This window comes from Microcebus murinus, chromosome 8 (genome assembly GCF_040939455.1).
Source record: "Microcebus murinus isolate Inina chromosome 8, M.murinus_Inina_mat1.0, whole genome shotgun sequence".
Lineage (NCBI taxonomy): Eukaryota > Metazoa > Chordata > Mammalia > Primates > Cheirogaleidae > Microcebus > Microcebus murinus.
The window spans coordinates 38,080,714-38,099,247 of record NC_134111.1 but is presented as its reverse complement, the minus strand read 5'-3'; the positions used below and the strand labels follow the sequence as shown (position 1 = coordinate 38,099,247).

The 18,534-nt window shown below is 39.2% G+C and overlaps 1 protein-coding gene across 1 annotated transcript in view; it reads left to right on the top strand.

The window, feature by feature from the left end:
• Positions 1-16,592: 16,592 nt before the first annotated feature.
• The window catches only part of ACVR1C (activin A receptor type 1C), an 84,066-nt gene continuing 82,124 nt past the window's right edge, over positions 16,593-18,534 (top strand). Inside the window, exon 1 of the mRNA XM_012745284.3 lies at positions 16,593-16,842. Coding sequence (XP_012600738.3) covers positions 16,770-16,842 — 73 coding nt within the window. The 5' untranslated portion in view covers positions 16,593-16,769. The remainder of the gene's footprint in view (positions 16,843-18,534) is intronic.

The following is an 18,534-nucleotide window of genomic DNA, read 5'->3' as shown; positions in this document are numbered from 1 at the left end:
TTAGTAGAAATTGGTCTAATTAAATATTTGGCTAGGAAGCAAAACGCTATTCCCCTGGGCTGCCAATTCTATTCCTAAAAAGACCTGTCTAGTCTAATCTGTCCACTGGCTATTCTACATTTCTTATTTAGGTTCTCTCATTTGGTCACAATTTTTGGGAGAAGTGGCATGTATGTGCATGGTTGAAAATATCTCATCATTATTTACATCAAGATGCTTTTGGTTAAAAGTAAGCAGCTTAAACTATATAATCATGTATAATTCATTACAGGAAACTGGAGGCAGGCAGTCTCAGTGTTGGTTTGGTCGATCAACATTGCCATAAAGAACCAAGGTTCTTCTTTTTCTTTTGTTCTGCTATACTCAGTGGATCAGCATTGTCTCTCTTTAGGATCTCAGAATCCCTGCTCAGTTCCAAGCACTAATTCCTCACATGAGTGTGTCCCTAGCAGGAAGGCAGAGAGTGGGGGCAAAGGGAACCTTTCTCCTTGAGCACTATTCTCACATCATGGAGGAAAGACTCTCCCTAAAGCCCCAGCTGCCCTCCCCTTATTTATCATTGTACAAAACTGACATATCAGGAAAAACAGGGTATTAAATGGTGGGGAAGGAACCAACTGTGTGCTACATCACATTTAGAAAAATAATGCAAAGAACAGATCCTACTACTAGGATGTTGAAGTACCATCTCACACCAACGATGGCATTCCTAAATATCAGAGATTTGTGTTCATAAGCAACTTGGTAGATAGAAGGTGCACAAAAGTGATAAATATTATGAATTTAGTTGTGGTGGTAAGATGTATTCTATTTAAAGATTGCTCTAGGCTCTGTGCACAAATGAGATATATTTCAGAAAACTCCCATTATTTCTGACCAGTAACTGGTGTTAGGTAATAAAGAGATTTTAGTTAATGAATAGGATTAGCATTATTTGGAGATATTCAATAAATTCTAGTCGTTCCCAAACCTAGCCATGCATCTGAATCGCATGAGCTTTAGAAATTCCAAGGGGCTATGGGATAGATGAAAAGCATGAATGTGAAAAATGAAATTGCCCAAGGTCTTTGTAATTTGAACGATAAAGAAGTTCAGAGACAGTTTAGTGATCTACAGAGCTTAGAGTAATGATATATAAAATAAACATGCCTGCTCTGGGCACATTGCTATTCTTAAATGGTGAGTGTGGTATAGTCAGACATGAGTAGAAATCTTCATTAAAAAGTAGAGCAAACCAACTTGCATTTGCCTCTATCCAGTGGTGTTTAACCTTCTGGGTTTAAGGGCCTCATTGAGAATTTGAACAAGGTTATGGAATGCTTCCCAGAGAGACACACATTTGCATACTCACACGATGCTTTGAATATTAATAATCTCTTCTCTAATGTTCTTGGTCTTATTAGAAAAACTAAAGCAGCATAACTAATAACTAACAAAAGATACCATTAATTGAGTCCTTACAAGTTTTCCAGGTTCTACCCAGATTTACTGAACTTGAAGTTTCAAGGGCTGAAAAATACATAATTTTATAAAGTTCCTTTGTTGTTTCTGATGAAATTAATTGAATCCTTTCTGATTAGTCAGAGAACAAAGGCTTTGGAGTGAAACAAACCTGAGTTAAAAATTAAAATGTTACACTCATAGAGCAAGGGCAAGTTTCCTAAGCCTTCTGAGCCTTAGTGTGCATCATCTGTGAAATGGGAAGGGTAACCACCCTCACGAGGTGTGGTAAAGTTAAAACGAGATAATGTATGACAGCGTCAGAGTATGCCCCTAGCGTGTGGCATGCACTATGTGTATTCTGTATCGCAGGCACTCCTAAGGGACCTGATTTGTTTGCAATGAGGATATTGACCAAATATTAAATAATTTTTTGAGCCAAAAAATTGATGGCTGTAATATTTATATTAAATGTCAAAAATTGAAATTGTTATACAAAAACATAGAGAAAATAGCATGGTATGATCTGGAGATGGCTTTTATTTGAACTATGTAATATATAAATACATTAGCAAGGCAAAATTTCAGAAAACAAAACTTGCTGACCCCTAGGTCCCCAAGTCTCATCTTCACTCTAACCCTAATTTTGCAAGGCTTTTTGGAAGATTTCCAATTACTAAAGCTTTTACATTTTCATGCCAATACAGTAAATTCTTGGTTGTGTGAAAGGAGACTTACAAGTGTCCAAATTATTCTGAATTGGGAAAAGAATAAAAGGAACAATATAAAGTATCTTTGAGCATGATGCAATGAACTCTGTGGAGAAGGGTGAAAATTTGAAAATTTACTCTTTTTTGTTTGGTCAGCAAAAAAGAATATTCTTATTGCAAATGACTCCTTAGAAAAGGACAAAAATGAGGAGTCTGGGATAGACCAAAAAAGGAAAGTAAAGGCATGGGCTAAAATAACTTGGGGAATAGAGAAGGAAAGAAAGAGTGGACAAAAACCAGGGGAAGTAGTTGTGATTGCTAGCATTTTGAGAGAGATTTTTAAGTAATTTTGCATAGGTCAGTAACTTACCTGGGATATTTTTCATCATTTCTAACGTGAATATATTTTTGACCCAGCCAAGGACCTACAGAGGGAATCAGGAGCATTAAGGTGAACAATGGAGTGTCCAGAAAGGGAATCAGATCAATGAAAGCTCAGTGACATTTAACAACCCATGAGGCCACTATTGCTGCTTAGAGAAACAACATACAAGATAAATATGTGGCCTGAGCTCATGAATGTTCTCCCATCATTGACAGCGGGGAGCAGGGGCTGCAAGTCAGTACGTTCCTAAAGAACACAGCTCACTACATTTGCCTCTTTCCAGTAGGGCAGTTTTGGATCATGGACCTCATTGAGAATCAGAAAAAGATTATACATACTCTTCCTAGAGAAGTAGTTCACATTTACATGTAAGCATGGTGTTCTGTGGATTGATCACCCCTCTCTAACATTCTTGGTCATGTTGGGAAATGGAAAGATACAACTAATTGCCAGTCACAACAGTTTCAATTAATTAAGCTAATAATAACCAATAGCTACTATCAAGGCCTTAGTATGTTAAACACATGATGCTAAACCTTTCATGTGCCTTACCTCATTTGATCCTCATCCCTACCCTATAAGGTAAACAATGTTATTTGCCCTGTTTTATAGATGAAAAAACCGAGGCTCAGGGAAATTAAATAGTTTGATTAAAGCTGTATGGCTAGCAGGTGGACAAGCCATGAATCAAAGTGAGTCTGTCTGATGCCGGAGCATGTACGTAAGAGTACACTACCTGTGGTTTTTCTATAGACACTTAACATCTCATATTTCAATCTGGGCTCTATAGGATTTGTGAATCCTCTACATTTCTATGCTGTGATGTGGGTGCATATGTGTTTGTGTGTGTGTGTGTGTGTGAGTGTGTGCACACAATGTTTGTTTTCCTGAGGGTCCATAGCTTTCATCAGATTCCCTGGGAAGATCCCATCTAAAACAGCAAGGGATTAGTCAGCATTCAGCTCTAGATCAAGTTAGGCTGTCACTGAGCCATTTCCCTGGGTCACACTGATCACCTTCCTTTTACTTTTTTCACAGAATTGCTGTTATTAAGTTGTTTTTGGAATCAGGTTTAAATCGGAAATTAAGGAACACTACCTGAAGAAGCTGTACAAATCCACTACTGCATTTACTTTGGGAACATTTTTTAGTATTTTCTAATATGTCTTTCAGTGTCTTTGAAATAAAATTCCAAGTAATAAACTACGTGTGGAAGAAAGAAAATATTTTCCTTATGTATAATCAAAAATATAATGGTGTTTCTCTTTACTCAAAAGCCAAAATTTCAGACTCGAATCTGCAATCCAACTTTAGTCCCTATGTAGGAGTCTTTGGCCTACATATTTGCATTTTAACTTCCCCCTCAGTCATAGCCATGTACTCCAATTTGTATTTTCCTTTGTTCTGAATATATATACATATATTTCACTCCATGTATTCTTGTAAGGCATCTCAAATTCTTTGAGGAACAAAGAGGAATATAAATTAAAAATTTAACTTTTTCTCCTTCTTCCTCTTCTACCACCCCATGCTTCAAAAGAAGCAGAGCTTTGAAATCTTGCACAAATTTTGTTCTTTAATATCTCAGCCTTCAAAGATACAAGGAAATGATTCCCGGTTATGGCAATATAACAGATTAAAATAACACAAAAACCTTCAATGACAACCACTTTTCTTGCTGATTATTTAACTAATAGAGGACTCTATCTTGCTTCCCTCCTTCTCACTATTTTCTTCAGCCAAAAATAGATCTTTCATTCATGATTGAATTTTCTGGGAGTAGCTGTATTGTAGCTATTTTGTGTTGTGAATATAATGAAAGTAATATGGTTCAAACCCCAGGTTTGAAAGGACAAAGTTCTTTCAGTTGTGTACACTTGAGTATGTGAATTTAAAGTCTATCCCAGTCAAAAGATCAACATACCAGCACAGGTGTGGGCCAATATAGTGGTATCTACAGATAGAGTCAACATTTTTCTTAGGAAAGAACTTTGGATTTTCTTAAGCAATTACAATAAGTAATCAGTGAAGAATTTAAACCTTGGTGCCATATAGCATGAATCTTGAAAATGTTTTAAGTCAGATTGAACCAATTATGAGCTTTGCTAGGAGACTATAAAAAAATCAGGGAGCACCTTCAGATAGTTTCATTGGATGTCTGATCTAAAAACATTTATTCAGAAAATCTTACCCACAACTTTAGTCTTTAATTACTTCCCATATAAGAGATCCCTCAAATTTTTACTTCTAAGCCAAGACCAGTCCTTTAAGCCCTAGACCTATATATCTACTTACAGATTCCTTGGTTCTGGTTGGGCATCTCACAGCCATTTCAAACTTAAGGTCTGGAAGGGAATTTATACACATTCAACCTGACTCTTCTTAGCGGTCCCTCTCTGAGTGAATGGCATCTTTGTCCACCCAGTGCACACATCAGAACCCTGAGGGATATCTTGAATCACTCCACTCCTTTTCTGTCTCCTCCTCCTTCAACACAATTCTATTTTCTCCATCACCCCTGCCCAAACTGGTTCCTGCCAACATCTTTTCTTTTTACCCAGCTGACTGCATAATCCTCCCAGCTCGTGCCCTAGATTTCACTCTTGCCTGGCCATAGCCCACTCTCTACACTAGAAGCTAGGGTGACATTTTCGACATTTCCATCTAATTATATCATTCCCTTGCTTGAAATTCTTCAGTGACCTCTCATTACTTTAAAAAATTAAGATTCAAATCCTTTATGTGGCCTAAAAGGCAGCTGCCTGATCTGAATACTTCTTCAGACTCATCTCTAGCACTTTCCATATCTGACCATAGTGGCTTTATTCAGTTTCCTTTAAAACCAACTGCTTTCTTTCCTTGAGTCATTTACACACGCACACACACACACACCCTGATGCCTAACTAATTTCTATTTTACTCTCAAAATCTGCTCAACATTCATCTCCTAAGAAAAATCCTCTTGCCACCTTTGACAGATTCACCCATATGGTACCCTGTATAGTACCCTGTATTTGCCCTTTGTTATTCTTATTATAATTTAATAAACTGTGTAACTACTTGTTTAAAATCTTTCTCTTTTGTTTGACATAAGTTCCATGGACAGTGGATGGCATTTCTCCTTTTCACACTATTTACCCAGTGCCTGGCATGTGGCATTGCACACAGCAGGTGTTGAAAGAATTAATGAATGAAATAGGTAATAAATGATGAACCATCTGAATGAGTTAGAAAAGCCCATTCTGAATAGTTACATGATTTTATCTTTTGGAAATTATTAAAAATTAATTTTCTAACTAATCCTATTTCATTTTGGTAAAATTAATTCTAAGCACAAATTTTAGTAAAAACTAGGAAATAAGAGGATGAGCATTTACATTTATTGAATGCTTACAATGCACAAGGCCTTTAAATAACTCAAAGAATACTAATTTTGATGTAATTGTCACAATTTCCCAGGGTGAATTCATGGGAAAGGAAAGAGACCCAAAGAGTAAATGGACCACTGTTATATAGTTCTCACCTGGTAGAGATGGCAATAATTCAATGGTTTTAGCAAGATAAGCTCACTCTTTTGAAACATCAAGACGAAATTTGTCTCCTTGTGTATCACTGAACTATGATATCACTGTCCATGTGGTAGATATTCAACAAATCTTTCTGAACAATTATGTCAATTTATTCAAATTTTGTTAACAAAAGGGGATGCTGGGACCCAGATCTGTTTAACCTACGTGTCAAGAACCTATTCTCATCCCATAGTAATGTTTCGTCATTTATGAAATAAATGAATAAACAAAGATATTAGCCATAGTGCTTTGATATACTCTAAAGATTTACTAATGGCCTGAAAACTTACAACTTGTATAAGAATTTGGGGCTTTGTGCAAGTAGTCTTAATCACAACAAGATAGAAAATAGCAAGTTTTCTATCTGCTGTTATGTCATGAGCTGTCAGATACTTTGATCTCTGAGGTTTATGAAAGAATATGGAAAATTCTCATTCCCCATTTCATTTTTCCTAAGGACATAGAACTTGCTGGATGTGGCTGTGTTATAGCATGATACATTCCAGGAACTTCAAGAAGCAGATAGCAACTGGTTATCCACTTCTCTGTTCCTACCTTATTTGGGGGCCTTGGCCTTTTAATAGACAACTGCAACGGGGCAATGGGACAAGCCAACCTCTTCAGGGGAAACTCATCTTTTGTGCTTTTGATTGCAGGCTTGACTGCCAGTCATCTACAGAGAGAGAAATCTGGTCTTGCAATGAACTAGGTCTCTTGTTGTACAGCGTGGGGGGAGGGGTTTGGGGATGGGGGTGGGTGTAAATGCCTGTGCCTCCTTTGGTGCTTTTTTCTTTGTATCCTGACATGGTTCTCCTAGGAAGTGGGAAGGCCACACATATTGGGTGGGAGGACAGTGAGGGAGTCTCACTTGAAAGAGTTGGATATTCCTGGAGTCAATCATGAGCTGAAGAGGAGGAATTTTGGCAAAGAATGAACGTTTAGAAGGTGGGCTTTAGAAAGGCAAGAGGGAATGCCTGTTGCTATCTGGAATCAGCCTAATTCCTCCTGTTAGAGACGGATTCTGCTGCGTGCCCCACAGGAAAGTTAGCCCAGCACTGGGGGAGGAAATGCTTCTCTAGGAAAAGACAAGATAAAACATGAGAACATTAGATTTTATGAACTATATTGCCTGGTTGTGTGTTCCTTTCTGGTTTTATTTCCCTCTGTTATCTCTGAGCTTTAAGTGGAGTTGGTTTAAATGCCCCAATGCTGTGTCAACTCTAGTACTGGGAATTTAGAGAACAGTTGTGTTCCACATTTGAGCGGGATCATTAGAGGGTGAACATTTTCTTCTGCTTGTGGTCCTTCATGTTCCCACTCTGGACCCATGTGGTGGTGGCAGAACTGATTATTGACAAATCTTTCTATCCACCTCTTCCCCACAGGATAATATTCTTTCTATTGAAACCTCAAAGATACCAGACTTGATTAAGGCAGATTCTCGTCCTGTTGCAGGAACATCTTCAAAATCTTCTTGAAAGTGAGATTTCAAGTTTTTCTATAGTTCTCAAATTTCTTCCTTATGAGATTGCTGTTTCTGGAAAGTTCTTTAAGAATAAATTTTCTTTCTTCAAAACAAGCTTATAGACATAATATACAAATATCTGCCTGTGGTAATAGCATGACAGAATCTTGTTTATTCTGAAATATAATTGACCAGCCAATAAATGTACAATTTCATAATATTTCATGTTTGAATGGGAGGAATGGGTGGGAGACTAGGAGGCCATTGTGTAGGTGAAAGAGAGCAAATGGGTTGGAAATAAGAGGCTGGAGATATCAAAGATGAGCTGGGGTTACTTATTTTGCTTGGGGCGAAGCATATTTTCTTTCAACTGGATGTGGGCCAGCAGGCCCTATTGCAAGTCCTTTGGCCTTGTGTAGCTAAGGGGGAGAGAAGGGATGATGAGCTATGAGCCAACTTGGCTCCAATATGTCACCAAGTATTGGGTGACATTATCTCCCAACCACAGCAGTTTCTTAAGATGAGCTTGATTCCCAGAGAATTTATGACTAGAGGTGTCAGTGTATTCTACATCTCTATACAATAGATAAAGATAAGAGGAGCAGCAAGGAAATAGTATACCCATCTTCCAAAACATCATAGTTTGTCGTGTACAATAGTTAATAATTTGAATGCTGGAGTCATCTACCCATTTCCGAATGGGTAGTTTGATAATGATTTACTGTGAACTTCCAAGAGCAGAGACACATTCTGGGGCCCTTGTTAAAAGACAAGTATCCCACTTGGTAGCAGAAAGGGAAAAGCTACTGGGTCCCACAGACCATCTAACAGGAAATTGAGTTTGGATTTTATTGAGATCTCCCAGCTTCTTTCCTATCACTCTCAAATTTGTACCTCTGGAGCCTCAGGCAGTAGCAATTTCTGTCATTGTTCTTTTCTTTCCAGTTTCTTTTCCTGCTAGGTATCACATTTGCAATCTTTTTTCTTTTTTACATTTTGTTTTGAGAAATGTAGAGAACCAAGTTGCTGCTAGACAAAAAAAAAAAAGGGCAAATAGAAGGGAACAAAGTCAATCATGTGGTCCCTTTCATTTGGAAACAGGTCATTCATGGCAACCAATATCTGTACATAAACTTCATTTTTATCATCGTAACAGGAAAAGAAAACAAAGATCTAGTGCTTTTCAAAGATTTTTAATAACCACATAACTAAATATTTATAAATTTCAATTATATTTAATATTCTATACTTTTTCATCATGTCAGTAACTAAAAATCTATTCCTTGTATTTGTCCACCTTTTTTTTTTTTAATTCTAAAAGACTTCTTCATAATCTTATCTCATTTACAAAGGTTTTGTGTATGGAAAAATATTATTCCCATTTTGTGATAATAATCATGGTAACACATTGTATTTGTTTCATAGTCTCAAAGCATTCTCTTTACAAAACAAATCTTGGAGGTACATTTTCCAGTTTTATAGATGAAGAATATAGAACACGGTAAAGTTGTGGCTAAAGAGGGGGTATAAGAGGCCCGAAACTTCAGTTTCTGACTGTAACTTTGGAAAGATTAACTTGTCTAACTTCTGGAAAAGTGAGATTAAATTCTTGGGCCTTTGGATCTCAGCTCATAATTTCTTTTGGACCTGTGGTACCTTTGCACATTCATTCTATTTGGAAGAATTTCCTACCTTATGAATTCCTCTCTCTCTCTCTGAATATCCCTGTAAAAGCCTGACACTTAGTTCCCAGGCCTCCTTTGAGCTACAATGAGGATAAAGAAAGCCACATTCAGTGTTCACCGGGCCAGCAGTTGGAGAGCTCTAGCAGAATCAGCCATTGTCCGTCCTCAGGGTGTTGATGGTGCAGGATGTACTGTCTGTGCCCAGGGAGGGGAGGGACAGTAGCTTTTCTGAGGCCAGTCTGTGGCAGAACCTGGCATGTTGTCCCTAGATGTATAACTTCCAAGCCTGGTGCTGTGGCCTTTCTGGAAAAGCTATGAGCTACCTAATATTCTTTAATGAATTTAATTTCTGCTTAAACTTATAAAAGTCAGTTTCTTTTGTTTGCAACTAAAAACCTTGACTGACAAAGAGATAAAGCGCGTTTTTGTTTATGTTTGTTTTACTGAAGTGACTTAGCCTCCAAGCCAGAGAGTTCCATAATGAACACCCTTTGGTCACTTTTAAGGTTCGATGTTCCCTTTCATTTTCTGTACTTCTTTACTCAAGCCCCTGTCTCAGATTTGGCAATATGGGTATAAAGGAGATGAATGTTTAGTTATAAAAATGCTTCTGTTGTTGAGCTTACTCATTTATTCAACACATATAATGTTAGCGTGTGAGGAGCAGAGGGAAAGAGGGAAATGTGCTTAGAAGGGTAGGTTTGGGGAAATATGGGCGAGGGTTTTAAATGCTACTTATGCATTCAACAAATATTTATTGAATGTCTTATTATGTGCCAAGATGATTTCAGTTGCCAAACACAGAACAGTGAAGAAGACACAATTCCTGTCCTGGAAGCTTGTAGTCTAAGGTGGCAGAAAAATGAAGCAAAGCAATTGTAATACATTGTCACAAGTGACCCGATAGATGTCAAGTCAGAGCTGTGGTAGCAAGCTGGAAGAGGCACTTAACTCAGAATTTTTTGATGGGGGACGAGGTGGGAGAAAATTTTCCTGAGATAGTGACTCCTACGCTAAGAACTGTGGAATGAATAGAATCTAGCTGTGAGGAAAGAGTGAGGCAGGAAGTCAGTGTTGCATATAGAAAAACACGGGTCACATTTTCAGAGACAAGGAGGCATAAGACAAGTTGCAGAGGAAGGGCGGGGACATGAAATGAAGTTGGATAGATAAGCGGTGGTTGGATGTTTAAGGACCTTCAAGCGAAAGAAGGAGGTTTGGAATTTAACCTGAAGATAATGTTAAGTCGTGGGAGATTTTTAAACTGGGGTATAGTGGCTTTAAGATCATGAACATCACCCTTATAATCCAACACACTAAAGTTTATTGTCACTCATTATGAGCCAGACACTCCCTGGCACTTCCATGCTATGTCATATAATCCTAACAGCAAACAGGGAAGGAGTCACAAATAGTACCTGCATTTTATGGATAAGGAAACTGGAGTTTAGACAGGTTAAATAATAAATAACGTCGATGTTAGATCTGGCATTATATCTTGGATGGTTTTTAATGATATGAACACATTTGTGCTATAAAAAGATCCTTCTGGCTGATGGGTCTAGAATGGAGGGGAGTGAGCCTCAGGAAAGGGAGAGCAGTTGGGAGGCTTTTATGACATTTCAAGAAAAAGAAGGTGGTGTTCTGAAATAGGCTGGTGGCAGGGAGGTGAAAAGAAGTGAAAAAATTTGGGAGACTTTTATAAAAATTAGAATTCATAGAAACTGCTGATTAACTGGATGCGAAGGATGAGAGAGAGGGAAGAGATAAGGAGAAAAGCAAGGTGACTGGTTTGAATGGTGACAATCATTGAGACAAGAGAGACAGGAGGAGGAGGAGCAGGTTTGGGGAGCAGGGTTCTACTTGACACATTCATTTTGACTACCTTGGGGCTATTTAGATGGAGATGGTGGTAGGATATACAAGTTTGGAGTTCAGAAACAAGGTGAGTGCTAGTGACAGAGATTTGGGAATCTTGAGCACATAACAGAAATCAAGGTTGTAGTACTGGAAATGGGTGAGATCACCTAGGAAAAGTGTGTGGAAATGAACTAAATCAGCATTCACAAGGTGTAACCCAGGTACCCCTGGGGATGTCCAAGACCTTTTTGTGGTCTACAGGATGAAAACTACTGCTGTAAGTAATACAAAGATGTTATTTGCCTTTTGCACACTTAGTCTCACATAAGTGTACATTGGAGTTTTTCAGAAGGTACATGATGTGCAATGATGTCATTGCTCTGAAGGCCAATGGAATGTGTTCTTGCATATCACTATGTTTTAAGAATTTCCCAATTTTAATTTTTAATATGTTAAATACTGACAGACATAATCCCATTTAAAGATAAGTTCTTTGGGATCCTTAAAATTTTTGAAGAGTATAATAGGGTCATGATATCAAAAGGTTTGGGAACAAGTGTGCTAGAGAATTTTGAGAATTTCATCTTGATTCCATAGGCAAGGGTGATCACTGAAGATTTGAAGGAAATGGAGAACATAATTAGAGTTATGTTAGCAGAAAGCTGTCCTGACGGCAGCCTTGAAGATACGTTAAGATGGGGATAACATGAAGTTACAGAGGCAATTTAGTTGCTAATTATGTCTCAAGTATGAAATTGCTAAGGGCTTGGACTACAAAAATAACAGCTAGGAAGACAATGGACAACACAAAAGAAAAATAAACATAACTTGATTATTGACTATGGGTCACTATTGAAGATGGGAAACGGGTAAAAGATAGTTGGAGTTGGAACAATATGATTGGAAGAAAGGTCTTGCTGCTGCTACATTTGAAGCACAGAAAAAAATGATCATTAATATCTGATAAGGATTCATTAGATGAGCATTATCCAGTAGAAATATAATGACAGCCACACATGTAATCTAATATTTTTAGGAGCTATATTAAAAAGTAAAAGGGTGAAATTAATTTTAATAATATATTTCCTTTAACCCAATATATCAAAAATATTATCATTTCAACATGTAATTAATATAAAAATTATTAATGAGCTACTTGAAATTCCTTTTTTAGTATAAATCTTTGAAATCCAGTGTCTACTTTACACTTGTAGCACACATTAAATCAGACTAGTCACATTTCAAGTACTTAGCAGCCACAATTAGCTAGTGGCTGTTACCTTTGACATAGCAGCTTGAAAGTACTTTTTTTATTTGAGTCAAGATCATCAGAACTCTAATGTTGTTTTTGTTGGGGGTTTTTAGTAACTCTATCTTTTTTTAGCTATTTTCCAGGAAAGGATGGATTTATACTGAGTCACCTATTTCTCTTACTTTTTTGTGACCTCACTCTGGGAGAGTGTAATTATGGGCCCATTCTAAGGAGATGATCCAAGTGGTTGCGGCTTGCTTACTTGGAACTGAGTCTCTGACCTGCCCTTTATGGTGCGTGCATTGAATGCAGTTAATCAACCCAACATACTGACATTGGTCAGTGGAAGAGATAGCAGACAAAATCTGAGTAATGCAAAAAGACTATATCAATAGTATTAAATGGATATGAAAATTAGTGAAGAAGTATAGCCATCTTGGAAAGTGGTGAAAAGAAATAATATAGGTACTGAAAGTAGACTTTTAGCTTTTAGCAGTGACAGTAGAGCTAAGAAATTGTTTGCTATCTCCCCATTATCCATGTTCACAGAGGAATTATTATTTTTCTTACTGAAATCCAAGCAGTCCATGAAATAGACACATTGAGGATACCTATTGTAGAGTCTCAATAAAGGTTCTAAAATATGAGTATTTTCATGCAATGGAAATTAATAATATAAAAATAGAATAGAATTGAAACCAAGATTTCCCAATGCAAAGATGTTTGGGATTAAGAAAAGAGACAAGAAGAGTAGAGATGAGTGTTGCATGCACTTCTTAGGAGCAATGTTAGCTTGGGGAAGGAAAAATGCAGTAAAATGAGAAAAGATTAGACCTTGATAGTGCATAGCAAATTATTGTAGCATGCCTCCTCACCATATGCTCATTCCATGATAAATTCATGTTCCAAGATGAAATGAGAAATTAAGATGCATGGCATTGGAGATTCTGGAAAGGATAATAATAAAGGAAACCTGCATGATAAAAAATCCCAAACAACCACACTCAACAGATAGTCTTTTTCAAAGTTCAGTTATTTATCTGCCTTATTAACTTGCAATGTTATTCTGCAAATGTATCAAATCTTTATAATTTAAAATTTCTATACCTGTTTCTCTTGCTTATATAAGATTTATTCACACAAAGTCTGTTTTGCCAATGGGTTATGAACCCCTCAATTATTTGTTGTTATTGTATTCTTTGGTTACAAGAATCTAGGAGTGATGATGTAATGTTGCTATGGTAATGAATATGTGCAGATAGATGATTAAGGGTGGGGGTGAATGTTAAATCCTGAGAAACATATTTGCACGTAAATTTCTTTCTAGTAAAATAAAAAAATCTTGCATGTTAAACTTTTTTCTGTTATGTACAGAAACTTGAAAGAAAGATGTGTTATATCACATCTTGAACAATGCATTTCTATTGTTTATATTAAATGAGAGTGCTAAATATGCTCCAAAGAGTATTTTCTTAATAATAATTTATTTTAAAAGACATTGGATTAAGACTGGATCAATTTCCATGGGGATGTGTGTGTGTGTGTGTGTGTGTGTGTGTGTATGCATAAATAAAGTATACGTGGGGACACATTATAAGGATAAAGGTCTTTTCTTGGTTGCCATGAAGGTGGCATTGAGTACTCAAGCATATTAGAAATATTTATAATTGTTTAAGAATATACTTTTCCAGCCATTAAAATTCAATATGTTGAGAGTGGCTAACACCTCACTTCAAAGTTTTTATAGTATTGACATTGGACCATGCAAAAGAGGATGGGAAAAATGGTATTTGAGGACCTAAATTCTCCTACAAATAAAGTACTTATATATTTTTTATATCTTAACCTTTTTCGTTGTGTCATGGAACTCTGCACCAAGAATTCAGATGAGATCAGGTGTGTTCAGGGTGGTATGGCCATAGGCTCTGCACCAAGAATTCAAATGATTCTGATTCCTTCATTGGCTGGCCAGGTATTGCCTGACAAGACAGCTAACCACTCGTTTTGTTTTTTTATACTGTTCTTGGATCCTTGCCATCTGATGAGGATTCTTTAGAATGGTACTGTCCAATAGACACATAATGTGAACCAAGTATGTTATTTAAAATTTTCTAGTATTCATATTAAAAAGTAAAAAGAAATAGGTGAAATTAATTTTAATAATAGATTTTATTTAACCCCACATGTCTAAAATATTATCATTTCAACATGTGAATAATATGAACATTATTGATAATATATTATCGATATTCATTTTTGTTCTATGTCTTTGAAATATATATAGTATGTATTTTCTTTACAGCACATGTCAATTTGATCTGGACATATTTCAAGTGCTCAATATTACATGTGGCTAGTGGTTACCGTATTGACAATGCACCATTAGAGGAAAACGTTGAGTTTGTTTCTAAAAATATAAAAATATTGAAATGATTCAATATCAAACTTCTCAGGATTATCTTGCTTTCTTAGAAATGAGAGGCTTCCAACTTACAGTGGACATTGCTTACTATATTCCAGACAGAATAAATATGTGGGGAGTAAATACCTGACCTTAATGTAATGCCTATTGTTTAAGAGTCCTCTCCCATACACTATGCTTTTCGGTCCTGGTCATGGTTCTGAGAATAGGGAGAAATGAAGTTCCATTTACTTTTGAGGAAGCAGGCCCAGAAAGTGCATGAAATCCTGCTCTTTAGACTCCAAGTCTCATGATCCAACTGCAGATCACAATCTAGGGTACAGTTACCAAATAACGAGCAAGCCACGCCAGTCAAAATATAATGTGTCCTGGCATGTTCTTGCCATTTTTTTTTTAAAGCATCTGTTTTGTGGGTGTCTGGAAGGGCTCAGACTAGTCCCAGATCTCCATTTTTTTTGTTTGTTTGTTTGGATCCGGGATAAAATGAGAACAAAGTTTTTTATGTTTAGGAATATTCTGATTCATCCAAGGTGGCGGTGGGAGAGATCCTCAGGACTGCCACCCACATGTCTTCAAGTCCAACAACTATCCTACTCCCGCCGTGAGACTGTAAAATCAATTACATACATCATTTCACCATAGGTCTTTCATAGCCCTCAGAAAAACACTCAGCTAGTTATTCTAGTTCTAAGCTAGGTGAAGAAGTAAGTCATCTCTTACCCTAACACAATTAATTTATATGACACTGTCACTTTTCAAGTCACCCCTTCAGAGCAGTAAATACACCAATATTGTTTTCTTGGGGAATCTTTTGTTGTTCAGGTTAAAATAATCCTGTTCACATTAATGTACAAGGCTACATAGATGAATTGAATTTAGACTAATTTCTATTAATTAGTAATGTTGCCCTTATGTTTTCGGTCACAAGCCACGTGAGAAGCACACCCTTTTAATAATCTGTCAGGGATTTAAACAATACTCGAACAAGTTTCTACTATATTATTTTAAACAATTCTTCCCCGCCCCTTACTCCGTGTGTTTTATTACTATTTATTATTTTCCCAGTTCTTCAATTGCTGAAATTGTAGCTGCTGAGACACCTTCCATAGGCCAGGAGCTTTACCACCAAACCTGGATTTCACCTTGTAGACGGCCGCACCACCTGGTGCAGGTGGTTCGGCTTTGGTTGTCACTTATAGAGGGGAGGGTCGTCTGAAGGCATCGGTAAAAGACGAATCCTGTGAAGCCAAAACTCCCAGTCCGCCAGGCAGTCGGGTGACTAGTCATTTCCGGGGACGGACAGAGAGGGCGCCCTTCCACGGCCGCGCGCACGGCCCTGACGCGGCGGTGGGACAGGCAGGTAGGAACACTGGGGGGTTGCTCGTGGCGAAGTCTAGTTAGACGTAAGGACACCGGACAATAAACGAGTGTCGAGAGAGCTGGAACCGTGGGTCTTCTGCGGGAGACTACAGAGCTGATCGCCAGGACGCAACTGCTGCGTGGCTTAAGTTTCCCTAAAGTCCCTCCCGTCCCACGACTCCCCTTCCAGAGTATCTCGTCCTGGGGGCTCCGCGCCGCTGCCCCGCCGCCCCTCCCTCTGCGCCCGCGCTCCGAGCGCGCCCGCCGCCCGGCCGCCCCGCCGCCTGCGCCCGCCTGCCCCGCAGCTCCGGGCCGGGCGGCGGCGGGAGGGCGCGCGGGGCGGAGGCGCGGCAGGGGCGGGATCTGCCGCCCCCCGCCCCCTCCCAGCCCCGCCGCCGGGGCCAGTGGCAGGAGCGCCGCGCGCCGCCAGCCGCGGGGGGCGTGCGATGGGGGAGGCCGGGGAGGGGGGCGCCCGCACCGCCTAGAGCCAACCGCACACTTCAAAAGGGTGTCGGGCTGCGCTCCCCTCCCGCGCCCCGGGAACTTCAAAGCGACCCGTGCTGCCCAGGCTGCCTTGCTCCGCTCTGGGGCCTCGCAGCCCCGGCGTGGCCGCCTGGTGGCCATGACCCGCGCGCTCCGCTCCGCGCTCCGCCAGGCTCTCCTGCTGCTCGCCGCGGCCGCCGAGCTCTCGGCAGGTACGGCGGGTGTGTTGCCCCCGCGCCCGCGAGGGTGGGATTGGGGGCGGTCTGTGGGTGGGCACAGGAGTAGGGGAAAGCGGCTGCTCGGAGCAAACTGACCTTCTGCGGGACGGAGGGGGAAGCGCCAGTCGGATTGAGGGGGCGCTGGATAGGGCGCAGCGTGGGCACCTGACGTCTGGCAGCTGTAGGGGTAGACAGGTGTGTTGGGGACGAAGCCACCAGGAGGAGGGGAATAGCGGCAGGGACGTGGGGGTATAAGTAGTGGGGGTGAGATGGGTGACTAATTTGTGGGCAGTTTGCAGCGGGAGGGTGTAGGAGAGTGTTTGTGGGTGCGCGCCCAGCTGGGAGCTGGGTGGCACCATGAGTTCACCCTGCAAGGACCAGGAGAGCTGCAGGTGCGCTTTTGCGGACTCTCTTTGCTGAGCCCCTGAGAGCTGCGCAAGGATGGTGGCGTGGTACTGGTGGGAGGTGGCGATTTAGTCTTGAGTTTTAGAAGACGAGGGATACCCCAAAAGCCGCTGGTGCCAAGATATGGAGGCGGGAGTGGGAGCTTAAATCTGTGTGGTTTGCAACACATTGGAAGCACATTGCTTTCGAGGTACGATCTTTACTCAGAGTTCCAGAGGAAAAAAATTCTGGCAAGCGCCCCAGCATTTATAACAGGTCTGTGCCTTGATAGGCTAAATAGAGCCCTCGACCTAAGCTGGAAACCAAACGTTTATGTTTACTAGAAACTGGGGCAAATGCATCTTTGGTAAAATCATAATGTGCTATGACTAAAAACCCTTTAACTCTAAAACTATTTTCATTGCATTGTCCTGGATTATGTAGAGTAGGAGCAGAATCCTTGCTAACTCATTCTTTAAACATTTCAATCAGACATTAAAGACATTTGCTTATAAAAACCTGGTGTTTTTCTCTAGAGTTGTACTTTGTCCGAAGCTAATTTTGATGCATTTTTGTTTTCCAAGATGACAATCTGTTTGACATTATTAGCTATACTCAGGGTGGGTAGTTTTCTTCTTATTGACATGTGCAGGAGAATGTTTTGAATAGTATGATTGCTGTCATGTACAGATTTCAGTATTTCAGATGGCCTGAATTACTAAATCCATTATTCAAGCAAAAATTTGATTATTGGAAAGGAGTAATTGATACAGTCGGAGGATTAAAGCATTCCAGTTATCTTATAGGAAAGCAGTTATCCCAAGACTGTCAGAAAGATGATGGGATAAAGTGGAATATTTGCATTTAGAGTTAATCAGTTCATCATTGGGAAGAAAGCAGACTATGGGAAAGTCTTTATAAAAAATAATTGAGAACTCTGTTAACTTGGGATACTGTAAGTGCTCTTGAACTTACCAAAAAAGTTTTTGGTAACAGAATTTACCAAAAAAAAAAAAAGTCTTCCAGATATCACAGGTTTGACTAGGTTTGACAGGTTTGACCTATAAAACTGCCTTCACAGGCTGTTTGTACAACCCTTTTTATTTGGGGATGCTGATAAGTTGGCCGCAGATATTTTAACAAACAGACTCAATTATTTTAAAATCTAACTCTAAAGGTAAAATTTTGTTATATGAAAGAATCTTTAGAAAATTTCAGAGACCCTGAGTGTAGCAACATAAGAAAGTATGCCTCATTATGTCTTTGAAGAGGCATGGAAACTTTTGACATTGAAATGTGCAA